We start from the raw sequence: 22,172 nt of genomic DNA, 5'->3' as shown, positions 1-22,172 counted from the left end.
TACCTCTGAAAGAAATAATACATTATATGTTAAAAAAAAGAAGAAGAAAAAGAAGAAGATAGCAGGAGGGGAAGAATGAAGGGGGGAAAATCGGAGGGGGAGATGAACCATGACAGACTATGGACTCTGAGAACCAAACTGAGGGTTCTAGAGGGGAGGGGTTGGGGGGATGGGTTAGCCTGGTGATGGGTATTGAAGAGAGCAGGTACTGAATGGAGCACTGGGTGTTATACGCAAACAATGAATCATGGAACACTACATCAAAAACTAATGTTGTAATGTATGGTGATTAACATAATATAATAATAAAAATAAATAAATAAAGATTTGGGTTTTATGTGCATGCTTATTAAAATATGTACTTTTTTTCGGTAGCTGAAATGAAATAAAGTTTAAAATTGAGGCAATTATCTCAATAATATATACAAAACATTTTCTTCAACTTCTAAATTATTAGAAAACTAAAATTACTTTCTTGTTTAAATTACTTGGATAGTTTCTCAGAAAAAGAAACATGCTAGATAGCCATATAAGAAGGTTAAAATTAAAACCAAATACTTCTCCTTACTGACCTTAGTTAACATTTCTATCAGTTTCCTTCCTGTCATTTTTCTGTGTGAGCTTATATTATGGATACAGTTCGGTGTTCTTTCTTTTCATATTCCAGCATATTCTTATTTGGTAAAGGTTTTTTATAGCCGACTTTCAGGGTCTACATATTCTTATCTCCCAGAAAAGTACTACAGTACATCTAAGAATTCTGCGTTTGGGAACATTTAAGTGGCATCTAATACTTTTTGATTAAAAATAATACAGTGATAAATATCCTTGTACATAAATCAATATAACTACCATTCTAAGGTCATGAGTAAATGATGACATTATGTGAGTAATACAGGCTTAAGTCAGATCCTCTGATAACCCTAGGCACGTGGACAGCCACAGTATATTTCCCAGACACCCTTGCCAGTAGTGTGACTATGCGACTAAGTTCTGGCCAGTGGAATATGAAAGTGTCCTGTGGCAGCTCCCAGGAAACTTCCTTACATTACTGATGCCCTTTGCCTCTGTTTTTGGACCTCTATTTTGGATCATGGGATAAAGGCTACAGATCAAGGATGGTGGTGTAAAATGAGAGAAATTTTCATTACATAACCAGTGACAAAGTGGAAAAAAAAGGATTAAAGTTTTAATAAATCTCTTGATGAGAGATAGTGAATCACCTTTGTTCCAATTTGTATTTCAAGAGTGAGGGTGATGCCAAAAAAAATGGTGATTTATCTCTGTAGGATTTAAGAGAGATTCCCGGGCCCCCTTTCTCTCACCAGTGGGAACTGTGCATTATTCTCTGCCACCTCATTTTAGCAACATCAAAATATATGTTAGGAAAACAATACCTTTTAAAAAGTGAATCATTTCCAATTCCCAAGTAGTAAATAACTTCTTAAAAGTACTATATTTCTTCTTGATTAATTTTTCATTTTAGTCAATTGTTCACTACTGGAAAAAAGAAAAAGTTACCAACTACATACAAGAGGAGAACTAGCTTAAGGACCTGTATAGCTTTGAGGCAAAGTTGCATGAAATTGTCAAACCATAACTCTCCCAGGATCTTCCAGTGTTAGTTGATTAGCCAAACTAGCAGGACTATTCAGTAATGGATTCCTCTTTGGGCAATGCTAATAGAGCTCTACTCTTGATGAAAACTAACCTCAAAATTTGGGCCACATTGATTTTCACTAAACCTCCACATAATGATGGCACTTCACCTTTCAACATGGAAAATGAAAGGGAAAATTGAGGTAATTATGTCAGCAATTTAAGTAAAACAGAAAATATCCAGATACTTGAGGCAAAGGAAACTGGAGCTTTGAACTATGCAGAGATAACAATCTGAGCTCTCGATCTCACTTTTTCAAGAATACGAAGCATTTTACAAATGAAGTTTACTGAGCAGAGATTTCCAAATCTTCTGTCTAGTACCTGTGAGCAGAAAGCCCCAAACTAATTCTTTCCCAGCTATCTCAGCAAAAAGTGGCATTAACCAAGGTTATTTTTCAGTTCTCCTGTGTTATTCAAATTTGTAGAGACTGATGCTGTTTACCAACAAACAATCAGGCAAGATATTCTCACAAACATGAAAAGGTGACATGTTTATCCAGTTTCCACTTCCTTTCAGCCTCTGAAGGAGATGGGCCACCATCAGGAGAAATATGGGTAACAGCTATCAGAGATTCTCCCTTTGTCTCCCACTAGTGAACTCATTCCCACTAAGGAGGTGCCTCTCCTCCCAGCCTCCAGTACTTCCTTTGCCACATTTGCCCCCAGTATCTCTGCTTTGCTGTTTTATGTTCTTTACTGCTCTGGCCTATTGTCCCTGCTGATGTCATCACTCACTATGCTCCAGGGCCAGCCCTGCGGAATGTGGGCCCATCAGTACTTTGATGCCAAGCCTCCTTCTGTTCTGTTTCTCCTGATGCTATAGGATAATTTGGCATGACTTTGGAGCTCATCACTGTCCACCTACTCGTGGCCCTTTTATCTATTTGATCCATATTATTAGCTAACATAAAAGAGGACCCTCTGCTCATAAGTCCCTACCTTTAGACATTTAGTGTTTCAAAATCATTGCAATCACAGACTGCCAAATTTTGTAGTATTTTTATTAATTCATTCTGTTACTGTTACTAGATTGATTAGGACTTTTGGTTTTCAGAAGTACCAGACATATGGATGGTGGGTTTGCAAGTTTACCAGCTGTGATGTTTATTTTGTATCAACTTGACTGGATCACAGGTCACCAGATATTTGGTCAAACATTATTCTGGGTGTGCCCGTGAGGTGTTTCTGGATGAAACTAACATTTGAATAAATGAGTAAAGCAGATTGCCCTCCCTGATGTGGGTGGCCTCATTTAGTCATTTGAAAGAGTCTGGTTAGAACAAAAAGGCTGAACATCCTGTGACTAGGAGAGAATGGTTTCCACCGGACTGTTTTTCAAGCTGGGACACTGGTTTATTCCTGTCTTTGAAACTGAATGGAAATAATAGCTCTTTTGGGGTCTTAAGATGCTAACTTTCAGACTGGAAATACACCATCAGCTCTCCTGGTTCTCAGACCTTTGGACCCAGGCTAGAACTATACCACCAGTTCTCCTGGGCCTTGATGACTGCAGATCTTGAGACTTGTCAGCCTCCATAATTATGTAAACTAATTCCTTAAAATAAATCTCTTTATATACAGTACATATATCCCATTAGTTCTTTTTTCCTGGAGAACGCTGACTAATACAACAGGTAGTCCTGGCATTTGTTTTATTTACTATCTAACTACTTGTTTTTCTAAATTACAAATTTGGATTGTTTTATATTAAATGTCTCCCCACTTGTAAATAATTGAGGAACCTCATTCTCAAAAGCAATTGATCTGTGATCGACTTGCTTTTTCCCTTATAAATATGGAATGAAAGCCAATGTGTACTAGCTTAATAGCCTCCACAGTCATAATAGAAGGCTCTCCATCCTGTTATAATTCTCTCCAAGTGCTCTGGAAATCCTTCAAATTATGCCTCATGTGTGTTCACAAACAAGTGTCTCCCATGGACTTCTTCTCCTGCTCTTTTCTCACTTCTAGTTTACTACCTTCCATTTTCTACAGCTGACAATGTCCCTTCCTAAACCATCATTTCTGTGATGCTCCCAAAGCTAAATGCCAGCACTTGGAGACCCAGAGAGTACTCATTTCTGTAAGATTAGATTCTTCCTCAGTCAGGAAATGCTTTTTTCCTCAACTCTGTGTCACTTCCCAAAACAAGGGATGACAGCCGGACCCTGGGAACTGTCATGAGAGCCTGTGAAACTCTAGGCAGAGGCTGAGAGCCTTGTCTTTCCAGTTCTGAATTTCCCCTCAAAGTTTTAAAAATTTTAGGCTCACTGTTAGTCAGTACTCAAACTCAAGGTAAAGTGCACTTCTTTACCGTCAGCTGATCTGAATATGTCTCCTGACACAGAGCCGTAACCAGGAAGCTCAGTATGGAGAGAACAAACTTCATCTAGCTTCAGAGATCACTGCCCTACCCTGTTGCATTAGGTAGCTTATTTTAAGTTCAATCTTTCTTAAAGTTTGTGAAAGTAGGAAGAGAATGTTGAGAGTAGGAAAGAGAAATCCCTTTTAAAAAACCAGGTGACTATTTTAAAGATATTCATTTGTAATTATTTTATTAAATGATCATCTTTTACATGTAATCAGAACTTACCCCTGAAGTACAAAAAAAAAAAACAAAAACAAAAAACAGTTTGAGGTATTAAAACTGAAGGAACATTTGCACATATTTTGTAAGGCTTTTACACTATAGTAACCAAAATATTCAGTGCAACTAAATACTACCTATAACTGCAGGTTGAGAAGAACAAAGCTATATAAAACAAAACTGGTTTGTCTCATTATAGCTCTGATTCTCCCATTTATGGTGACAGGGTGGCAAAAAAATAATGTGAGATGTAAGTTGCTTGCAAAATGATGTGTCCATTATTCAATTTTAAAAAATGGTATATAGAATGTAAAAGGTCAACACCTGAAACAGTCACCATCCCCAAAGCACAAAATCAAACTGACCAACTGGTTTCAGCGATAAAGTCCTATTCACAGGCCTTAATCCTCAGATTAATGGGAATTCACTTAAAGTATCTGAAATAGATTTACTAGACTATTTTAACACTATCCATGTACATATAAGGTCACATAAGTAGCATCCATGATCCATATTTTTTTTTCTGTAAGATTTTTCCCTTTAAAGTAGAAAATAAATTTTTAATACAGATAAAGTTCAGAATGGTCACTTCAAAGGGATTTTGAAGTAACACAGGGAAGAGGAGTTTGGCTTTTTAAGTGTTAGACTTTTTTAATATTGGATAAATTATCCAAAGACTTTCCAGATCCCATTTCACTTTGACTGTATCTAAACCTTGAAAGAGAAAGTTGAGGCAATCATATAGCTAATGATTATAATATAAACACTTTCTTCTGATCTGTTCAGGCAAATTGGAGAAAAGGTGTTTTTTGATTTGATGATTGATTTAATTATTAATTTCAGAGCATAGCTACTTCATTTGAAACAAATTTAAAATTGCATAGTGATTTGCATATAATATAATAAATTAAGTTCTGAATAATGGGTCACAAATGGTGAATAGAAATTAGTCTCTACAGCAGTGGTTACAGGTAACATAGCACTTCAAGTAGCCACACATTCTAGGTTTTGATGTTTGTCTCTGAATTGTTCTATTCAGTTGTGTACATAGGCTGAAAAAAGGGAAGGTTGATTTTTTTTTTTTTTGTAAAAACATAGGCTGCTTAAAACTTGGCTTTTAAAAATTTTTTGCAAAACTGATAAAGGACCACATACTTCCTACAGTTTACTACATAGGAAAATACTGTTTATTCCATGGCAATCATGATACTTTCAAGAAGACACCTGAATGAGTAGGGCTCCTCCAGATTCTTTGTTTAGCCAGCATCAGAAATTTGCGGGAAAAGGACATTTTTTCATAAAGACTCCAACAGTGTTCTTCAAAACACACTTACCCTGTTTCCTCTTTGTCACGGGGGGGGGGGGGGGAAAGGAAGCTAGGTTGTTAAAAACCCCCATGGGAACCCTATGTGTATGTGTGGGGACACTGTCCTCTCCCACAGCTATGGTTTGCTTTCCCATGTAATGGCTCTTGAATGAAGAATAATGATCTTTACAGTTGCCTCCCTGCTGGAAGCACAGCTGCAAAAACAGCTGAGCTGTTTACCTGGGAGGAGAGTCAACATGTGCTGATGTTCTCCCTTGAAGCAGGAGAAAACTGATCACAGCCATTTCTATCCAAATGACTAATGATCTAGGGTCACCTAGTATCCGTTAGAGGTTAATGATTATTTTTACTGTTTGCTACACAAGTAGATGCTCCAGGTTAAGATACATTTCCCAAGAGTTTGTTGTTTTGTTTTGTTTGTTTTTTTAATGAATGTCATCAGACATGGAAATCAGCCAAAAACACAGGTCATAGAATAAGTAATTAAATCTCAGGTGTCCAAATTGGCCAGTCCAATTAAAACATATCCCCAAGCTGGAATTATCTGGAATAAAACAAAAAAGTAACTTTCATTTTAGGACCACATATACAAATCTAAATGCCATCACATTGGGTTTCAATGTTTAGGGGGGAAAATGTAACAAATGTATTTTTTCTATGCCCATCTTTTATCTCTATAACAACCAATAATCAAAAGAAAATTGAAATAAAACGAAATGTGACTGATCCTGAAAGATCTAAGTCCTGAATATTGTTTGCTTATTGTCATTATACCCATTGGTGCCATACAAATCAGGCTGACCAAATACATAAGTGACAAGAACAATATCATCAAAATTCTTTCACTATCATCATGCTAACGAGCTACACTGAAATCTATCAAGTCTACAAATATCAAATGCTGGCTGGCATTCAGTTTCGATGAAACACTGACCAGTCACTCATGGTATGGTCAGTGAATCCTTCTCCCAAGAGGAGGGACCTGTTACAATCAGTCAAAGACTGGGTTTCTTATGCCATTCAACACCAAACTTGTGGATGCCTTCCTATGTAGAAGGGCCAGTGAGCACAGGAGAAGGGAAAAGCTCATGACTCCCAGAATGACCATTCCTGATATCAGTGCACTGGTGACAGCATTCAGTTGGAAAGGAGGTTCACTTGGAGAACCTGCAAGCAATAAAATACACACAGTGGAAACATCCAATATCAGATTTATCTCACCTTATGCCAATTTATACCTGCAAAACATCTGTCTCTAGTATCTTGTAAAGTAACAGCATGACATTGATTCATGCTATAATCTATTTGACTATAATTCAATCCAATAACCAAAGGATCATGCAGTTTAGAGGTCTGGTATCCCTTGGGCTGCCAAAAAAAAAAAAATTCATCTATAAAATGCTATAAAAATTGACCAACAGGTCACATATGAGTTCAGAAGTCCTCAGTGAACTGTTATGTAAAATATAACAAACTGGTAAAATCGGAACTCATCATATTTAGTTGTTTAGAGTTTTGCAACTAATCATCAAAAAATACTTAAAATTTTTAAAAATCATACTTTTATTTTCAGTATATGTTCATTATCTTACCAAGCTGTGAATTGTTGGTTGGAGTCTCATCTGGGAGAGAAAAGAAAAAGAAAAGTGATATTGTAAATCTAAATATTTACTTATGTTTATTATAATTCTGTGATTACTTTTTACCTACATGTGGCCTCACCTTCTCCCACAAGACCCATGGGTAAGGGAATCATGAAAATCTTCCTAAACCATTATGCTTTCCCATTTTCTGTTCCACGTGTCTGAGATTTTATTATCTATCCATTCCACAAGCCCACACCCTGCCAGTGCCCTGGGCGTACAAATGAAATCACAAAATATACTATCCGATATTCTTTCCTGCCAACCTTGCTTTGTCATTATCTCTTTAGTCAGGTTAGTGGGGGCAGTAATTGTTAACAGCTATTATATTTTTTATAGGCCTATAACCTGCCATTTGTTATTTTGTTTTAGAGAAGTATTCATTATTTAGTGCCGCTCTATTTTAAGTGTTGCCAATTTGCCCATCGTAATCTGCAAAAACATCATTTTAACTTCCAAAAAGATAAATTCACACTTAGTAACTAAATGAAAGGAAAACATGATTCCTAATCTTGAGTTGTAGGGGGTTTTGCCTGTTAAGTTAAAGATGAAAGCTGTTGATATTTTCCTTATCCCTGGCAAACATAATAATGGATATAATGAATGCATTCACCTGGTTTCCCAACTTGTGTTAAACCCATTTGCTAATTGTATAGCCATTAACCCCTGATCTTCTACAATTAGTGGATTTCATTTTTGTTCTTAAATATGTGGGTGTGTATGTGTGTTTGAGTGTCCGTTATCTGAACTATAAAACATGTGCAGTTGACTGTTTGATTTGGGAGTATAAATATTATTACAATTAACATGTGTGTAATGCCATACAGTACAAAGTGCTGCTTCATGTCATTACATTTTGTCCTCGTGTAACAGCCATATGGTTTCGCCATTATTGCTACCCCCATTTTACAGATGAAGAAACTTCCATCTGTCCCAGGCTCCATGATGAAATAAACATATGTTTAAATAAAAGTTCAGTTTCAGACTCCTTTTTCTAAAATAATATAAACTAGCCAAGTATGGAAAATATTTTTAAAGATAAATATATCAAGCTATGAAACCCCAGGATTAGTATTTGAAACAACTGATTGGGAGAACCTGGTGTGATATTTATAAGCCATCTGATGCCATTTCTTTTAAGGCATATGAGTCTCGGCAGAAATGATGATTCTGCTGTTTGAGCCTGAAGTACAATGCTCCAAATTAATAGAGTGTTCATTTATAGTATTCTTTAGAATGGTGTAGCACACCACTATAGGACAAAAAGAAAAAAAAAAGCACAAATTTTTATTATAGGACACCCTTAGGAAAACCCTAACGTCCAACCAACACCATTTTATAAAGACATTTGTTTCTCATAGAAATGGATAGAATGAATGAACTGTGATCAATTCTTCCAAAGGATTCCCAAGATAAGCTGCCTCTCTAGAACATGGAGGAGAATATATAATGCTCTAAAATTCCTTTTTCAAAGTTATTCTTTGTTTACAAATCACACTTATTTGGTTTTATTTACTTATTTGTTTGTTTATTTATTTATTTATTTATTTATTTATTTATTTATTTATTTTTAAGACTAGAAAGCTCCTTCCTCCTACGTGTCCCAAATTAGGTGAAAGTGCTAGGACTGGCTGCCTGCACTATTTTCTGCATCCTGAAGTTAATTAAAGAAGTCAGAATATTCCCTCCTCTCCCATATTAGCACCAACATTCGTGTAAGAACACTACTCCAGGTGTCACTCACGATGACGGGGCTATGGACAAAATCTTCACATGAGACAAACTGTCAAATGAGCCATACCAGCCACAGGTTCCTGTACTCTGAAAAACTGCAAGCGTCCTACCTCTGGCAGGCGGCTAAAACCAAAGCATGTACTATTTGAATACTATTTGGAATTGCATTTGATAGTGGATAAAGGTAGAGAGAATCACTTTATCTAGTTGCTATTTCCGGTTTCCTTCAATTTCCAGTATCCTGCAATTTGATTGAGCCCCAAAGGGGAGGTAGACATTTTCTAGGAGACTTTTTTCACCACACACTCTGTTTTTGTTTTTTTTTTCTCTTACACGCACTTGGTCTTACCATGTACATATATCCTAAAGAAACCTTCTGGAATTAGAACAGGTTGGAATACTAAACTTGGTGGGCTCTTCAAAAAGCATGCAGCTAGCTGAGGACCCATAGGAGGAAAGTGACAGGAGCAATACCATGGCTGTTGGAAAGCCGGAAGGAGCAGATAAATTCTTTTTCTCTGCTTTTCTCTTATATAAGTAGTAGAAATGGAAAAAGTAAACATTAGTGCAAAGATATGTACAGAATAAATATTTTTTCTTTCTTAGCACCAGCAAACTATTTTTTAATCCTCAATTACCTACCTATATAGTAAAATGAACCACATATTTCAAATTCAGAACTTCCAATTTTTTTTTTTTTTTGAGCGGAAGGGAGAAGGGGCTGAGGGGCAGAGAGAGAGAGAACTTTTTTAAAAGATTTATTTATTTTATTTGAGAGAGAGAGAGAGAGAGAGCAGGGGGAGGGGCAGAGGGCGAGGGAGCTAATCATCAAGCCGACTCCCCACTGACTGCAGAGTCTGATTCGGGCCTCGATCCCAGGACCATAAGATCGTGACCTGAGCCAAAATCAAGTGTTGGAAGCTCAACCAAGCCACCCCAGTGCCCAAGAGAGAGAGTATCTTAAGCAGACTCCACACCCAGCACAGAGCTGACCAAGGGCTCGATCTCACAACCCTGAGATCATAACCAGAGCAATCCATTCAAGAGAAGTCCAACTGACTGAGCCCACTCAGGCACCCTGAGAATTTCCAAACTTTTTACCCTGCATTGTGTTATGTTTGTTAATAATCCAGGTCTACTTTTGAACACTAAGATTCCTGAGAGCAAAGACTATGGCCTGTTCTCTAGTGTATTCCCTGTTCCTAGCAGAGTGCCTGTCTCATGTGGAGGTTTGAATGAATTATTAACTCCCCATAAAACTCAATGACATGAGTTGAATAGCTTGTCTTGGACTTCTCCATTGGAATTTATGTAATAAAACAATTAGGTACTATTGCTTTGCAGTAGTTGCAATTGTGAATTTCCAGAATTGTACCCCATGATAAGCATTTCCCTACTGAATAGTTTTACCATGTGGAGGTGTAAAATAAGAACACTTCAGGAGTTTTGAGGATTTGAAACTTTGAAGATGTGAATATTTTCTTAAATCAGCCAACGAAAGGATTTACAATGTTGGGTAAAATAACCAGAATGTCTTTGATTTCATTAAAACAAAACAAAAGTACTGAGCTTTAACAACTTATTAAACTTGACCTAAGTTGGATGTCTAGGGGAAAGGAGTGGTTCAATGAGTAAACAGAGCAAAAATTCCAAGTACCAGAGAGCTTTGAAGAGAGTAAATCAAGCCTGAAATTGGACTTGTCTATATAAAATCGGCCACAGGACCTGGAGAGATAAGTTCTAGCTGACCTAAGGTAAAAATAAAGTGAAACTGAGAAAAAAAAGTAGCCCTGGTCATTAAGCTATGTTTACATGGGATTTTCCTGTGGCTGGATATGGCTTGATTTCTGAGTTCTGTATTTATATAGATTTTAAAAAATAATTTTTTAAATTATGATACTATAGTATCATAATGTAAACATTGTTGTACATGGTCCTCTACACAGTGAGGTCACCATGATTGCCCAGAAATGAACACCATCATATGGCTATTTATCAAAATTATAAAAAATAAATCCACAGAAAGTAAGAGAGGAATGAAGGGCATCTGGAAGGTCTGAACATGATTCTTTGGGGGCTTGGCTGGTGAGGAGACTGAGGTTACTAAGACAACACTACTGTGCTGGAAAATGAATGTTATCCTTGAGGTGAGAATGGACTGAAATTGGAAAGGAAGAAATTCAGGCATCACATCAGAGGCATTGTGATCAAGGCATTAGCTGTTTGAGGTTTGAGCACATATATCTGGGGCAAGGGAGTATGGTGTAGGTGAAACCTACAACCCTGCACGGCGGGTTGGCTATGGTAGAATTAGAAACTTCTACTTGGTTAATCTTTACTGGGATTTGGTGATCTTAAAAATGTTGGTCTTTGTAAAAAGACCTACATTAACAATTTACATAGCTCAAAAGACCCTTCTTACACTAACAAGTTAATTAAAATGTGTAATATCTAAATTTGATTTGGCCCAGGTAAGGAAGCAAGGAGGTTAAATAAGGAGGAAAAGCCATCTACTCAACATGGGCAGAGAGATGCCACTTTCAAGGGTTTTTTTTTTTCTCTTATATAAAACTGACTCTAGATATGCTCCACAGATATAAAAATATTTTTTATTGGGCCTACCCAAAAGCATTCCTAATTATTGGCAACCAGAGTTGAGCTTCCATGCAGTGTAATTCTATGAGCTATTTCTGACAGCCAGACAGAGATAAGAATTGGGCCTTTCACAAACCACAAATCGGTCATTTTTAAACCATTCAAAACACATACCAAACCTCAGGGAGTGCAGACTAAGTTGGAAATTTCATATTTAATAAATTTCCGCATTATTTTTAAAAACACTTTAGCTTGTTTTTAAATAATGCTATGTCTACACAAGCACTGAGGAGTGAATAATTCAATCAATTGTCTGAACTTTTTAGGCCAAAACCATTTTTTGCTTCATTACCTATTTCAGGCAAAACTTTCTTTTTCACTGTGGAACAGGACGCATGGGAGAAAAAGTAAAGATAATCTATTCTGCTTTTCTTAAGACAAATTTAGAGCTATAGAGTAAGAATCTTAAAGGCAACTTCTTCAAACCCTTCATTTTAAAAGTGAAGAAATATTTGCCCAGAGAGGTGACATAAAACTCTACGTCATGTAGCTTGTTTAGACAAAAACTGGAGCTAGAACCAGCTTTTCGGACTTAACTTTGTGTTGTTTACCCTGCCTGTCTGTTGTACCCAGTTGATTCTGAATGTCTCCGGGTTCACACTGATATAAAGCAATATCCCTTTGGAGAGTGTGTGCGCATGTACATTCATGCACAAATATTTGTATATACAAGAATATATGTGTATAAGCAGTTGTGTCTACTACATTCATGACCGTGGTTGGGTGCCCTGGAAGGGGTATGTAATATCCAGGATCCTGGGAAGAAACAAATGGTACTCAAACTGGGCATTTTAAGAAAAGTTTAATAGGACTATTTATAAAATATAGGGAATTCACAGAGAAAGTCAAGTTCCCTGGGCTATGGGAAGGTTTATCGCTCTGTGGAAAAAGTTGTCTAGGAGGAACCCTATGAACTTCACTCCCATCCTCTGATAGCACCACCTACTGGCCAAACCCAACCAAATGCCGGATGGCAAAGCAGTTGGGGGAGTGGGGTGCAGTTCACACAGGCCAGTCTTCAGGGGCAGAGAGCAGGGCAGGGAAAAGGGAGAATGAAACATGTCCAGCATGGTAAATTTGTATACTTTGTGTGTGTGTGTGTGTGTGTGTGTGTAAAAAGGGAAATACTGTAAAGACAATATTGCCCTTTGTGTGAAAGTTGAGTAAACAGGAAACTACTGTGAAATTAAAGTTGCTTAGCAGTTTATCTTGTTTCACAGTTAATTAGTGCTGTTTAGAAACCACTTTGAGTTCTCCTTAGAAGCCAAGTAATAAGCCATTTTGGAACAATCTATTACTACACACAAAAAGAGGAATGTTCCTACCACTCCGAGTAATGATGGGACCAGCAGAGAGGACGGCGTTTCCAGACGTGCTCTGGGGGCTCCAAGTGGACCTCCTCCCCGCATCTCTCCTTTCTCTGTGGCCGCAAATCTGAGGTGTTAACGAAAACAAATGAAATTCCACACCGGCACAAAATTGGTTCTTTATGGCCATTTGGAAAGCAGATTCTTTTGGAAGAGATACCACATGTTTAATTTTATTCATTTACTTCTGTGCGTTTATTTAATTACTTTGCATATAACTGCTACAGTGTTCCTTATTCTGGCTTGGGCCATATTTCTTATTTCCTTCTATTATAATTGTGCTTTGCCCCATTAATTTACATAGCTCAATGATTCTCCTGAAAAAGAGCTGTGTTTATCAAACTTTTCTACTTTTATTTCTCTCAAGACTTTAATAAATCTTTTTCTGAAATTTTGGTCAGCGCAGTCAAGGTACTGTGGACTCGCCATTTAACCCATCTGCTATAGCTAGTTAGGACTAAAGTAATCAATTGTTGTGAAGAAATGCATGAATTTGAGCATAAATAAAAATGTATTAAAGCTATTTCAAATTTTAAAATGTGCCTTCATTTTTCTCAGGTTAATATTGATGTGACCTTAGGGGGACTGTCAGAAATAGATATCTTTTTTTATTCACTAGGAAATGGATTAATATGATGGCTGTATGCAATTCAGATCCACACGTATTTTATAACTTCTCACTTGTAATCCAAGGGACTCCTGGGCTGTCAGTCCCAAATCTACCTTTCTAGAGCCAGCCCTACCCCCTCCCTAGGTTTTCCAATCATCCTCTACTCTGTCCCATAAACTTACTGAAGGTCTGGTAGTTCCCTGGTTATTCTGTCTTATGTGTCTGTGAATTTGGTCAGCCTTTGGAATGGGGTGTCTCTCACACTCTTGATTTTGTCCCTTTGGAGTTCATCCATCTTCAGAGTCACACCCTGGGTTTCATGTCTTCCATGAAGCCTCCCGATCTCCCCTGTTCTAGCTCTCTCACAATGGCCAATACTGCCTCTTACAACAATCCATGCATGTGTCTGCATTTGTACCATAACATTTTTGTCGTATTTTTTTCCATGACTGTCTCATGGTCCTCAAAGATCAGCTAAATGAGTTCAGAATTTATGCACACATGTCTGTTTTCCCAGTATTATGCTTGGCACAAAGTAGGCATTCAATAGATCTCTACTGCATGAATAAATAAATAAACCCTACTTCAAACTGTTTGGCCTGATGCATATTCACTTTCCATATAGAAATTAGTCCCTAACACTGGATAACCTTTCAGCTTAGATCAATTTGACAATTTAGAATAAAGTTGCTAAGAAACATACAGGCATAAGGAAGGGGCAGTCATCAGCTCTGCAGAGCTTGGTAACACAGTGCAGGAAGACGGTGGACATTTTCTGATTCTTGTGTTTCACAAATCGGAACACTTCAAAGGAAAACCGGCCCTGCTGGCTTTTGCCATTTTCAATGACGGTGGTCTGAGGATCTTTGTCACAGCTACATTTTAGGGAATATGAAAACAGGATATTACTGGAGATTACCAACCCACTGGAAATTGTAAACTAATTTCTGCAGTATTAAGAGCTAACAAAATCATGCCATGTTACAGATATTTAATAAGAGCATAAGCTAACTCAACGAATACCACAAGAGTGACCTAGATAGTAAAGTTTAAACAGATCAATTTCTGATTATAATAGTACCATCAAATTTTAGAGGGATTATACTTTCATAAGGTTCAAAAATCCAAACAGTATAAAATATATGTAGTGAAAAGTCTCCCCCCCATCATTGCCTTTGTCCACACCATTCCACCTCCACATTCAGATCTGCCAGAGGTGACCTCACTTGCTACTGCATCCTCCCAGGGTATATACATAGAGAAGCTGAAGCAATGAATTCTTCTTGTTTCCTCCTTAAAAAAAAAAAAAAAAAAATAGCACACTATCTACGTTGTTTTGTCCCTTGCCTTTTAAAAAATTTAGCAAGGTATTTTAGGGATCTTTCCATATGAGTATTTAGCAAGCCACCTCATTCTTTTTGCATACTATACAGTATTCCATCACACACATACACCAGGGTTTACTTAATCAGGTCCCTATTTACATAACTTTGCATTGTTTTAAATCTGCTTTTTACAAAGTAATAATGAATAGCCTTATAATACATTATTTTGAACATATGCAGAACTATCTGTACAATATCATTTAATAGATTTTGCCACATTGCCCTCTATAAATATTGTTGCACTTTGTACTCCCCCAGTAATGTATGAAAAAAAATCCTTATTTCCCCCAGAGCTACACCAATGGAGTATATGGGGGAAAAAATTGGATTGTTCACTATTGGGTAGGAAAAATAAACTGTCACCATATAATTTTAATTTGCATTTTTGTCAGTGGAAATGACTATGTGCACCATCTGTATTTCTTTATCTGAAAATTGTTTATGTCCTTTGCCTAAATTTCTATTTTGTTGTTGGCTTTTTCCTTCTGATTCCTGCAGGTTCTTTATGTGCTAGGAATACTAGTGCCTTGTTTGTTATATAAGTTGCAAATTGTTTTACTTTGTTGATTAGCTTTGGACATTTCTTGAGTGTGTGTCTGTGTTCATACATACACAGGAGCTTTATTTTTATGTTAAATTTTCAATATTTTATCGTATGGCTTTTAGTAAGTCATATCTTGTTTCATTGTGCTTTACTTTATTGTGCTTGCAGAGATGGTGATTTTTACAAATTGAAGGTTGGTGGCAACCCGGCCTCGAGCAAGTCCAGTGGCACCATTTTTGCAACAGCATTTGCTTACTTCCTGTCTCTGTGTCACATTTTGGTAATTCTCAAAATATTTCAAACTTTTCCATTATTATTATATTTGTTACGGTGATCTGTGATCAGTGATGTTTAATGTTGCTATTGTAATTTGCATCCCCCCAAACTATGCCCCTATAAGACAGTGAAGTTAACTGATAAATGTGTGTTCTGACTGTTCCACCGACCAGATGTTCCCCCATCTCTTTTTCTCTCCTCAGGCCTCCCTATTCTCTGAGATGCAATAATATTGAAATTAGGCCATTTAATAGCCCTACAATGGCCTCTAATTGTTCAAGTGAAAAGAAGAGTCACACATCTCTCATTTTAAATCAAAAGCTAGAAACAATTAAGCTTAGTGAGGAAGGCATGTTGAAAGCTGAGACAGGCTGAAAACTAGGCCTCCTGCACCAGTTAGCCAAGTTGTGAAAGCAAAGGAAAAGTTCTTGAAAGAAATTAAAAGGGCTATTCCAGTAAAGACACGAATGATAAGAAAGTGAAACAGCCTCATAACTGATCTGAAAAAAGTCTTAGCAGTCTGGAGGGCAGATCAAACTAGCCAAAACATTCCCTTAAGCCAAAAGCTAATCCAGAACAAAGCCCTAAATCTCTTCAGTTCTATGAAAGCTGAGGGAGATGAGGAAGCTACAGAAGAAGAGTTTGAAACTCGCAGAGGTTGGTTCATGAGGTTTAAAGAAAGAAGCCGTCTCCATAACATCAAAGTAGAAGGTGAAGCAGCAAGTGCTGATGTAGAAGCTGCAGCAGGTTACCCAGCAAGTTCACACGATGTCCATTCTGCAACCCAAGGATCAAGGAGTAATTTTGACTTCAAGTCTTATTATTTAAGAAATACATTTTGTAAGGCTATAGGTGCCATTGATAGTGATTCCTTTGACGGATCTGGGCAAAGTTAATTGAAAACCTGGAAAGGATTCACCATTCTGGATGCCATGAAGAAGGTCAAAATATCAAATGACTGGACTTTGGAAGAAGTTGACCCCAAGCCTCATGGATGACTTGGAGGGGTTCAAGACTTCTATGGCGGAAGTAACTGCAGATGTGGGGAAAATAGCAAGAGAACTAGGAATTAGAAATGGAGTGTGAAAATGTGACTGAATTACTGCAATCCCATGATAAAACTTTAACAAATGAGATGTTTCTTATGGATGAGCAAAGAACGTGGTTTCTTAATACGGAATCTACTCCCAGTGAAGATGCTGTGAAGATTATTGAAATGACAACAAAGGATTTTATATAAAATCAGTTGTTAAAACAGCAGAGTTTGAGATGATTGACTCCAGTTTTCAAAGAAGTTCTACTGTGGGTAAAATGTGGATAAAATCAAACAGCACTGCATACTACAGAGAAATCGTTAGTGAAAGGAACAGTCAACCAATGTGGCAAACTTCATTGCTGTCTTATTTTAAGAAATTGCCACAGCCACCCCAGCCCTCAGCAACCACCACCCTGGCCAGTCAGCATCCATCAATACTGAGGCAAGACATTCCACCAACAAACAGATAAGCTCAGACAATGGTTAGCCCTTTTTTTTTTTAGCAATAAACTGTATTTTAATGAAGGTATGTACATCGTTTTTTAGGCACAATGCTATTGCACACTTAATAGACTACAGTATAATTTAAACATAACTTTATATCCACTGGGAAGTCAAAAAATTCAATTGACTCACTGTATTGAAATATGTGCTTTACTGGAGTGGTCTGGAACCAAACCCACAATATCTCCAAGGTATGTCTGTATTTGAACCAAAGATGGATCATTCTTACTCCAAAGTTTTAAAAATATTTCTTATGTTAATATGGTTTCTTCTGCCACTTTTAAAGCTGTAGTTTTGCATTTAAATTAATAATCTATTTAAAGTTTATTATGGTATATTAAATGAACTATAGATCCAGGACAATATTTTCCTCATGGTTATGCACTGTCCAACACTATTTTTAAAATCTGTTTATTCTACCGATTTGTGATAGCACAGTCTATCATATCATAAATTCCCATATGTTTTGGATCTATTTCTCAACTCACTATTCTAATTTTTGTCTATGTGGCTAATCTTGCATAATATCACATTTCTTTAATAATTTTAGAACTATTATTCATTGTAATATCTGGTAGGGCCATTTCCATGTTTTGGGGTATTTTGTGGATTTGTTCATCCCTTTTCTTGATTAGGTTTTTTCAAAGAACTTTATTTATTGCAAAATTTTGCTTCATATTTCCAATTCTGATCCAAGTGTTATTTAAGTGTTTTAAACTTCTACGTAGTGGTGACTTTCTGTTTTCATATTGTTAAGCATTGTCAGCTCTTAATATATAGCTCACTGACTATGTCATTCAGATCGTCTATACCTTTACCTAATTGTTGGCTACCAGATGTGAGTTTCCTGAGAGGGGAATTAAAGTCTCCCATTTTTATTATATTTCTGACTATGTCTTTTTATAGTTCCCCTTGTTTTCACTTGATGAAACCTTTGATTTCATCCAGGGCATCCTTTCTTTATGTTGACGTAAGTCTTCTTTCAATTTAGGGAAGTATTCCTGGAATATATTTTTAATTGCTTGTTCTATTCTATTATTTTGGATTCTTTGTGGGAAAGGGGGAATTCCAATTATGTATATTAGACATGTATTGGATTCCCTTGGCCTACATTTTATTTCTATCCTTTCTACTCTAATCCTTTTTGTCTTTCCCTTTATATTTGTTTCTTTTTATTTGCATCTTCCTAGTTTTATTTTCTCTGTCCCATACTGTGCTTTCTGCTGTGTCTATTTTCCGTAGAACACCTAATTGTGTCTTCCTCCTGTTTTACAGAAATGTTTCTGTAACACATTTTTTTCCTATTCCACATTAAATTCTTCCAGTTCCTCTCATTCTTTTTTTTTTTTGAATTATATTTAATTTTAAATTCCATTTAACATACAGTGTTAAATTAGTTTCAGGTGTACAATATAGTGATTTAACAATTCCATACATCACCTGGTGCTCATCACAACAAATACACTCCTTAATCCCCATAGACTTACGTTTTTATCATAATATCCTATGTATGTGTGTGTTAAAGATAACACACTTTACTTTCAATATGCATTTATACTCAAAATTTTTATATTCAATTTTAGTAAAAATGTCTATCAGCACAATCTGTTAGTAATTAATAAGTATTTTTTATTATGTTATGTTAATCACCATACATTACATCATTAGTTTTTGATATAGTGTTCCATGATTCATTGTTTGCGTATAACACCCAGTGCTCCATGCAGTAAGTGCCCTCCTTAATACCCATCACCAGGCTAACCCATCCCCCCACCCCCCTCCCCTCTAGAACCCTCTGTTTGTTTCTCAGAGTCCATAGTCTCTCATGGTTCGTCTCCCCCTCCGATTCCCCCCCCTTCATTTCCCCTTTCTCATTCTTGTAGCCTTCCCTCTTACTGTCCTACATGAGTTCTTATAATTCTATCACTATCACTACAATTTTTTTAAAGATTTATTTATTTATTTGAGAGAGAGAGAGAGCACACAAGTGGGGGAAGGGACAGACGGGAGGGAGAGAGAGAGAATCTCAAGCAGACTCCCTGCTGAGTGTGGAGACCAAAGCAGGGCTTGATCCCATGACCTTGAGATCATGACCTGAGCCAAAATCAAGAGGTGGACGCTTAACCAGTCGACTGAGCCACCCAGGGACCATGCCATCACTATGATTTTTTTTTTAAGAGAACTTCATTTAGACATTAGAATAACCTTCCTAATAAAATTTCATCTTTTCAAAGTGCTATATAAATGGAATCATGCAATATGTAACCTTTTTGGGATCTGATTTTTTTACTCTGTAATTATCTAGAATACATCTGTGTTATGTGTATCAATAACCCATTCTTTTTTTTTCTGATTTACACAAATACCTTTATTTTGTTTTTAGATGTATATAGCAGTATACATTTGAGTAAGGAGGCTGCTCAAGTCCAATAGGGGAAAGGTTACAAAACATACATAAAAAATATTCATATCAAAAGCATGAGGATCCTTACAACCTTTTTTTTAAAGAACAAGCACATTCATACAAATGGAAGGGTTGTGACGAAGAGTTTTAAAGTTCAAGAGCCTGTCACAGTAATGAGGTATCAATAATGGGCAAGAGGAGTCTTGCAAGCTTCTCTCCTACCCATTGCTCACTGAAGTCTCATTCGTTTTTCAGGGGGGCCTTTGGTGCTCACTATCTGTTGGATGTTCTTTGTGGTCTCCTTCTCCTCCAATTTTACAGTTTCTGGTATAGGTTCTGCCTCTTTCTTTGTCTGATCCACTGGGACAGGCTTTTCTCCAGACTTTTGCTGCACAAATTTGGGTGGAAATTTCTGTCTAAGGTCTAGGAGTAAAGCATCCACACGCTGTCTCTGAAAAATAGAGCTTGGTTCTTCTTTCCTTTTGGCTTTAGGTTTGACTTTATCTTGCTCTTCGTGATCTTTGAAGTGCCACCAATACCCTTTGGAAGGATGATATCTACAGTATGACAGAGCTTCATCAAAAGCTGACTGAATGCCATGCACTGCAGTAAGCACCCTAGAGTTTATAACTGACCCCAAGTCTGGCGCTTGATAGATCACTCCAGCAATGATATAGTAATCAGCCTACTTGGGTAGGGGACTGCCGCTGTTCCTTCCGAATGATAAAAAGAATGGGCTCTTGAGTGTGTAAAAGGATGTATTCCACTCCAACCATTTGATTTCAGTGTTCTAATGTTAGTCTCTGCATTTTGACCACCTCATTATTACATGTTCTGTCATAAAAAGGATTACTTCTTTCTGAAAAGTAATCCAGGACACTTCCACTGTTCAAAATAGGGATCCAGGAACTGTCAACCCAAGAGATTTCCAGCAGATTATCTTGGATATCTACCGCCGCCATAATTCCAAAAGCGCTTGCAGGTTCTCAATAACCCATTCTTTTTTATTTAGGAGTAGTATTTCATGCCATGGATATACCACAGTTAAATTATTTACCTATTGAAGAATATCCATTTTTTTTCCAGTTTTTGGCTACTGCAAATAAAGTTATCATTAATATTTGTTTACACATTTTTTTGTGTGAGTCTCTTATATAAACCTCATAATCACTGAGAAAAATGTCCAGGAATGCAATTGCTAGGTTGTAGGGTAGCTACATATTTAATTTTCTTGTTTATTATTGTATTTTTAAGTACTAAATTTTCCATTTGTTTCTTCTTTATGTCTTCCATTTCTGTTCAGAAACTTCCCATTTCATTGTTAAGGCTTTCTATTTTTCCATTTGTTATAAGCATGTTTGCTATTGCCTATTAAAACTTTTTATGATGACTGCTTTAAAATCTTTTTTTAGATAATTCTAAACTCCTGTCACATTTATTTTTGTCCTTTTTCCATTCATTTTGAGATCTTCCTGATTGTTGTTGTGACAAGTGATTTTTACTGAACCTAGGACATTTGGACCATTATTTTATGAGACTCAGGATCTTATATAAACCTTGTATTTTAGCTGGTTTCCTTTGCCAACGCTTCATCAGGGAAGGAGGGATGCTGTGTCATTATTGCCAAATAGGAGTAGAAATCCAGACTCCTTCTTGGACTTTCTTGACCCCCAAGGAGTGGGGATCTCGTTAATGCTGGGTAGGGTGGGAGTTTCTACTCCCCATTAGGCACCCACTAATATCTCCCTGACTAGCTGGGGTAGGAGTGGCCTTCCACCAACACCCCAAGGACTATGGTCTTGTTACTGTGGGGTAATAGTAAATGCCTGACTCTCCACTGGGACTCCTTTGACATCAACCCAATGGGGCATGTAAGGGTATTTCACTATTGCCAGGTGAGAGTAGAAGTAGAGAATCCCCACTCGCCTTCTCTGAAATCATCCCATACGGGAGATTGGGATACCCTGTTACAGCCAGACAAGGTTGGAAATTTAGCTGTCCACTCAGTCTTTGTTGGCCTGGGTGGGAATGAAGCCACAGTTTATTTTGTGGTTTTATTTTGTGGTGTTAAACTAGAGTAGTACAATTATTGTGTAAGTTTTCTGTTTTACTTTGGCTTGAGAGGACAGGCTTGATCATCATTCATTCATTCATTTGGACAGGTTTATCACCCATTCATTCATTTATATCCATGCCCCCTGATATTTCTGAGTTACTAACTTCTTCAGCTCTAAGTCTGGAATATATGAGACAAAAGGAAAACCCAGGGAACTCACCACATATCATTCATCAGGTCTCAAAGTACCTAGCTGGTTGAACCTAATCTACATCTTTTTATATTTTTATATTTATTTTGTATATAATATTAAGGGATTTTTTTGTACTTAGCAGGAGGAATAGGCAAAACTCTATCTACTCAATCTTCCCAGGAATGTTTT

General features: G+C 36.9%; 1 protein-coding gene and 1 pseudogene across 4 annotated transcripts in view; both read right to left on the bottom strand.

The window, feature by feature from the left end:
* Window positions 1-6,377: 6,377 nt before the first annotated feature.
* The window catches only part of ZPLD1 (zona pellucida like domain containing 1), a 211,316-nt gene continuing 195,521 nt past the window's right edge, over window positions 6,378-22,172 (bottom strand). For all 4 annotated transcript variants that reach the window (XM_073892796.1, XM_073892787.1, XM_073892780.1 and 1 more), the window contains 4 exons: window positions 14,289-14,460; window positions 12,934-13,042; window positions 7,169-7,198; window positions 6,378-6,743 (listed from right to left, as the gene is read on the bottom strand). In XM_073892796.1, coding sequence (XP_073748897.1) covers window positions 6,568-6,743; window positions 7,169-7,198; window positions 12,934-13,042; window positions 14,289-14,460 — 487 coding nt within the window. In that variant the 3' untranslated portion in view covers window positions 6,378-6,567. The remainder of the gene's footprint in view (window positions 6,744-7,168; window positions 7,199-12,933; window positions 13,043-14,288; window positions 14,461-22,172) is intronic.
* On the bottom strand, window positions 19,703-20,716 carry LOC112821310 (mediator of RNA polymerase II transcription subunit 6 pseudogene; annotated as a pseudogene).

This window comes from Callorhinus ursinus, unplaced genomic scaffold (assembly GCF_003265705.2).
Source record: "Callorhinus ursinus isolate GAN/ISIS: 27379988/994484 unplaced genomic scaffold, GSC_fseal_2.0 scaffold1, whole genome shotgun sequence".
Lineage (NCBI taxonomy): Eukaryota > Metazoa > Chordata > Mammalia > Carnivora > Otariidae > Callorhinus > Callorhinus ursinus.
The sequence above is the reverse complement of the archived record's forward strand: the minus strand, read 5'-3'. Positions and strand labels throughout refer to the sequence as shown.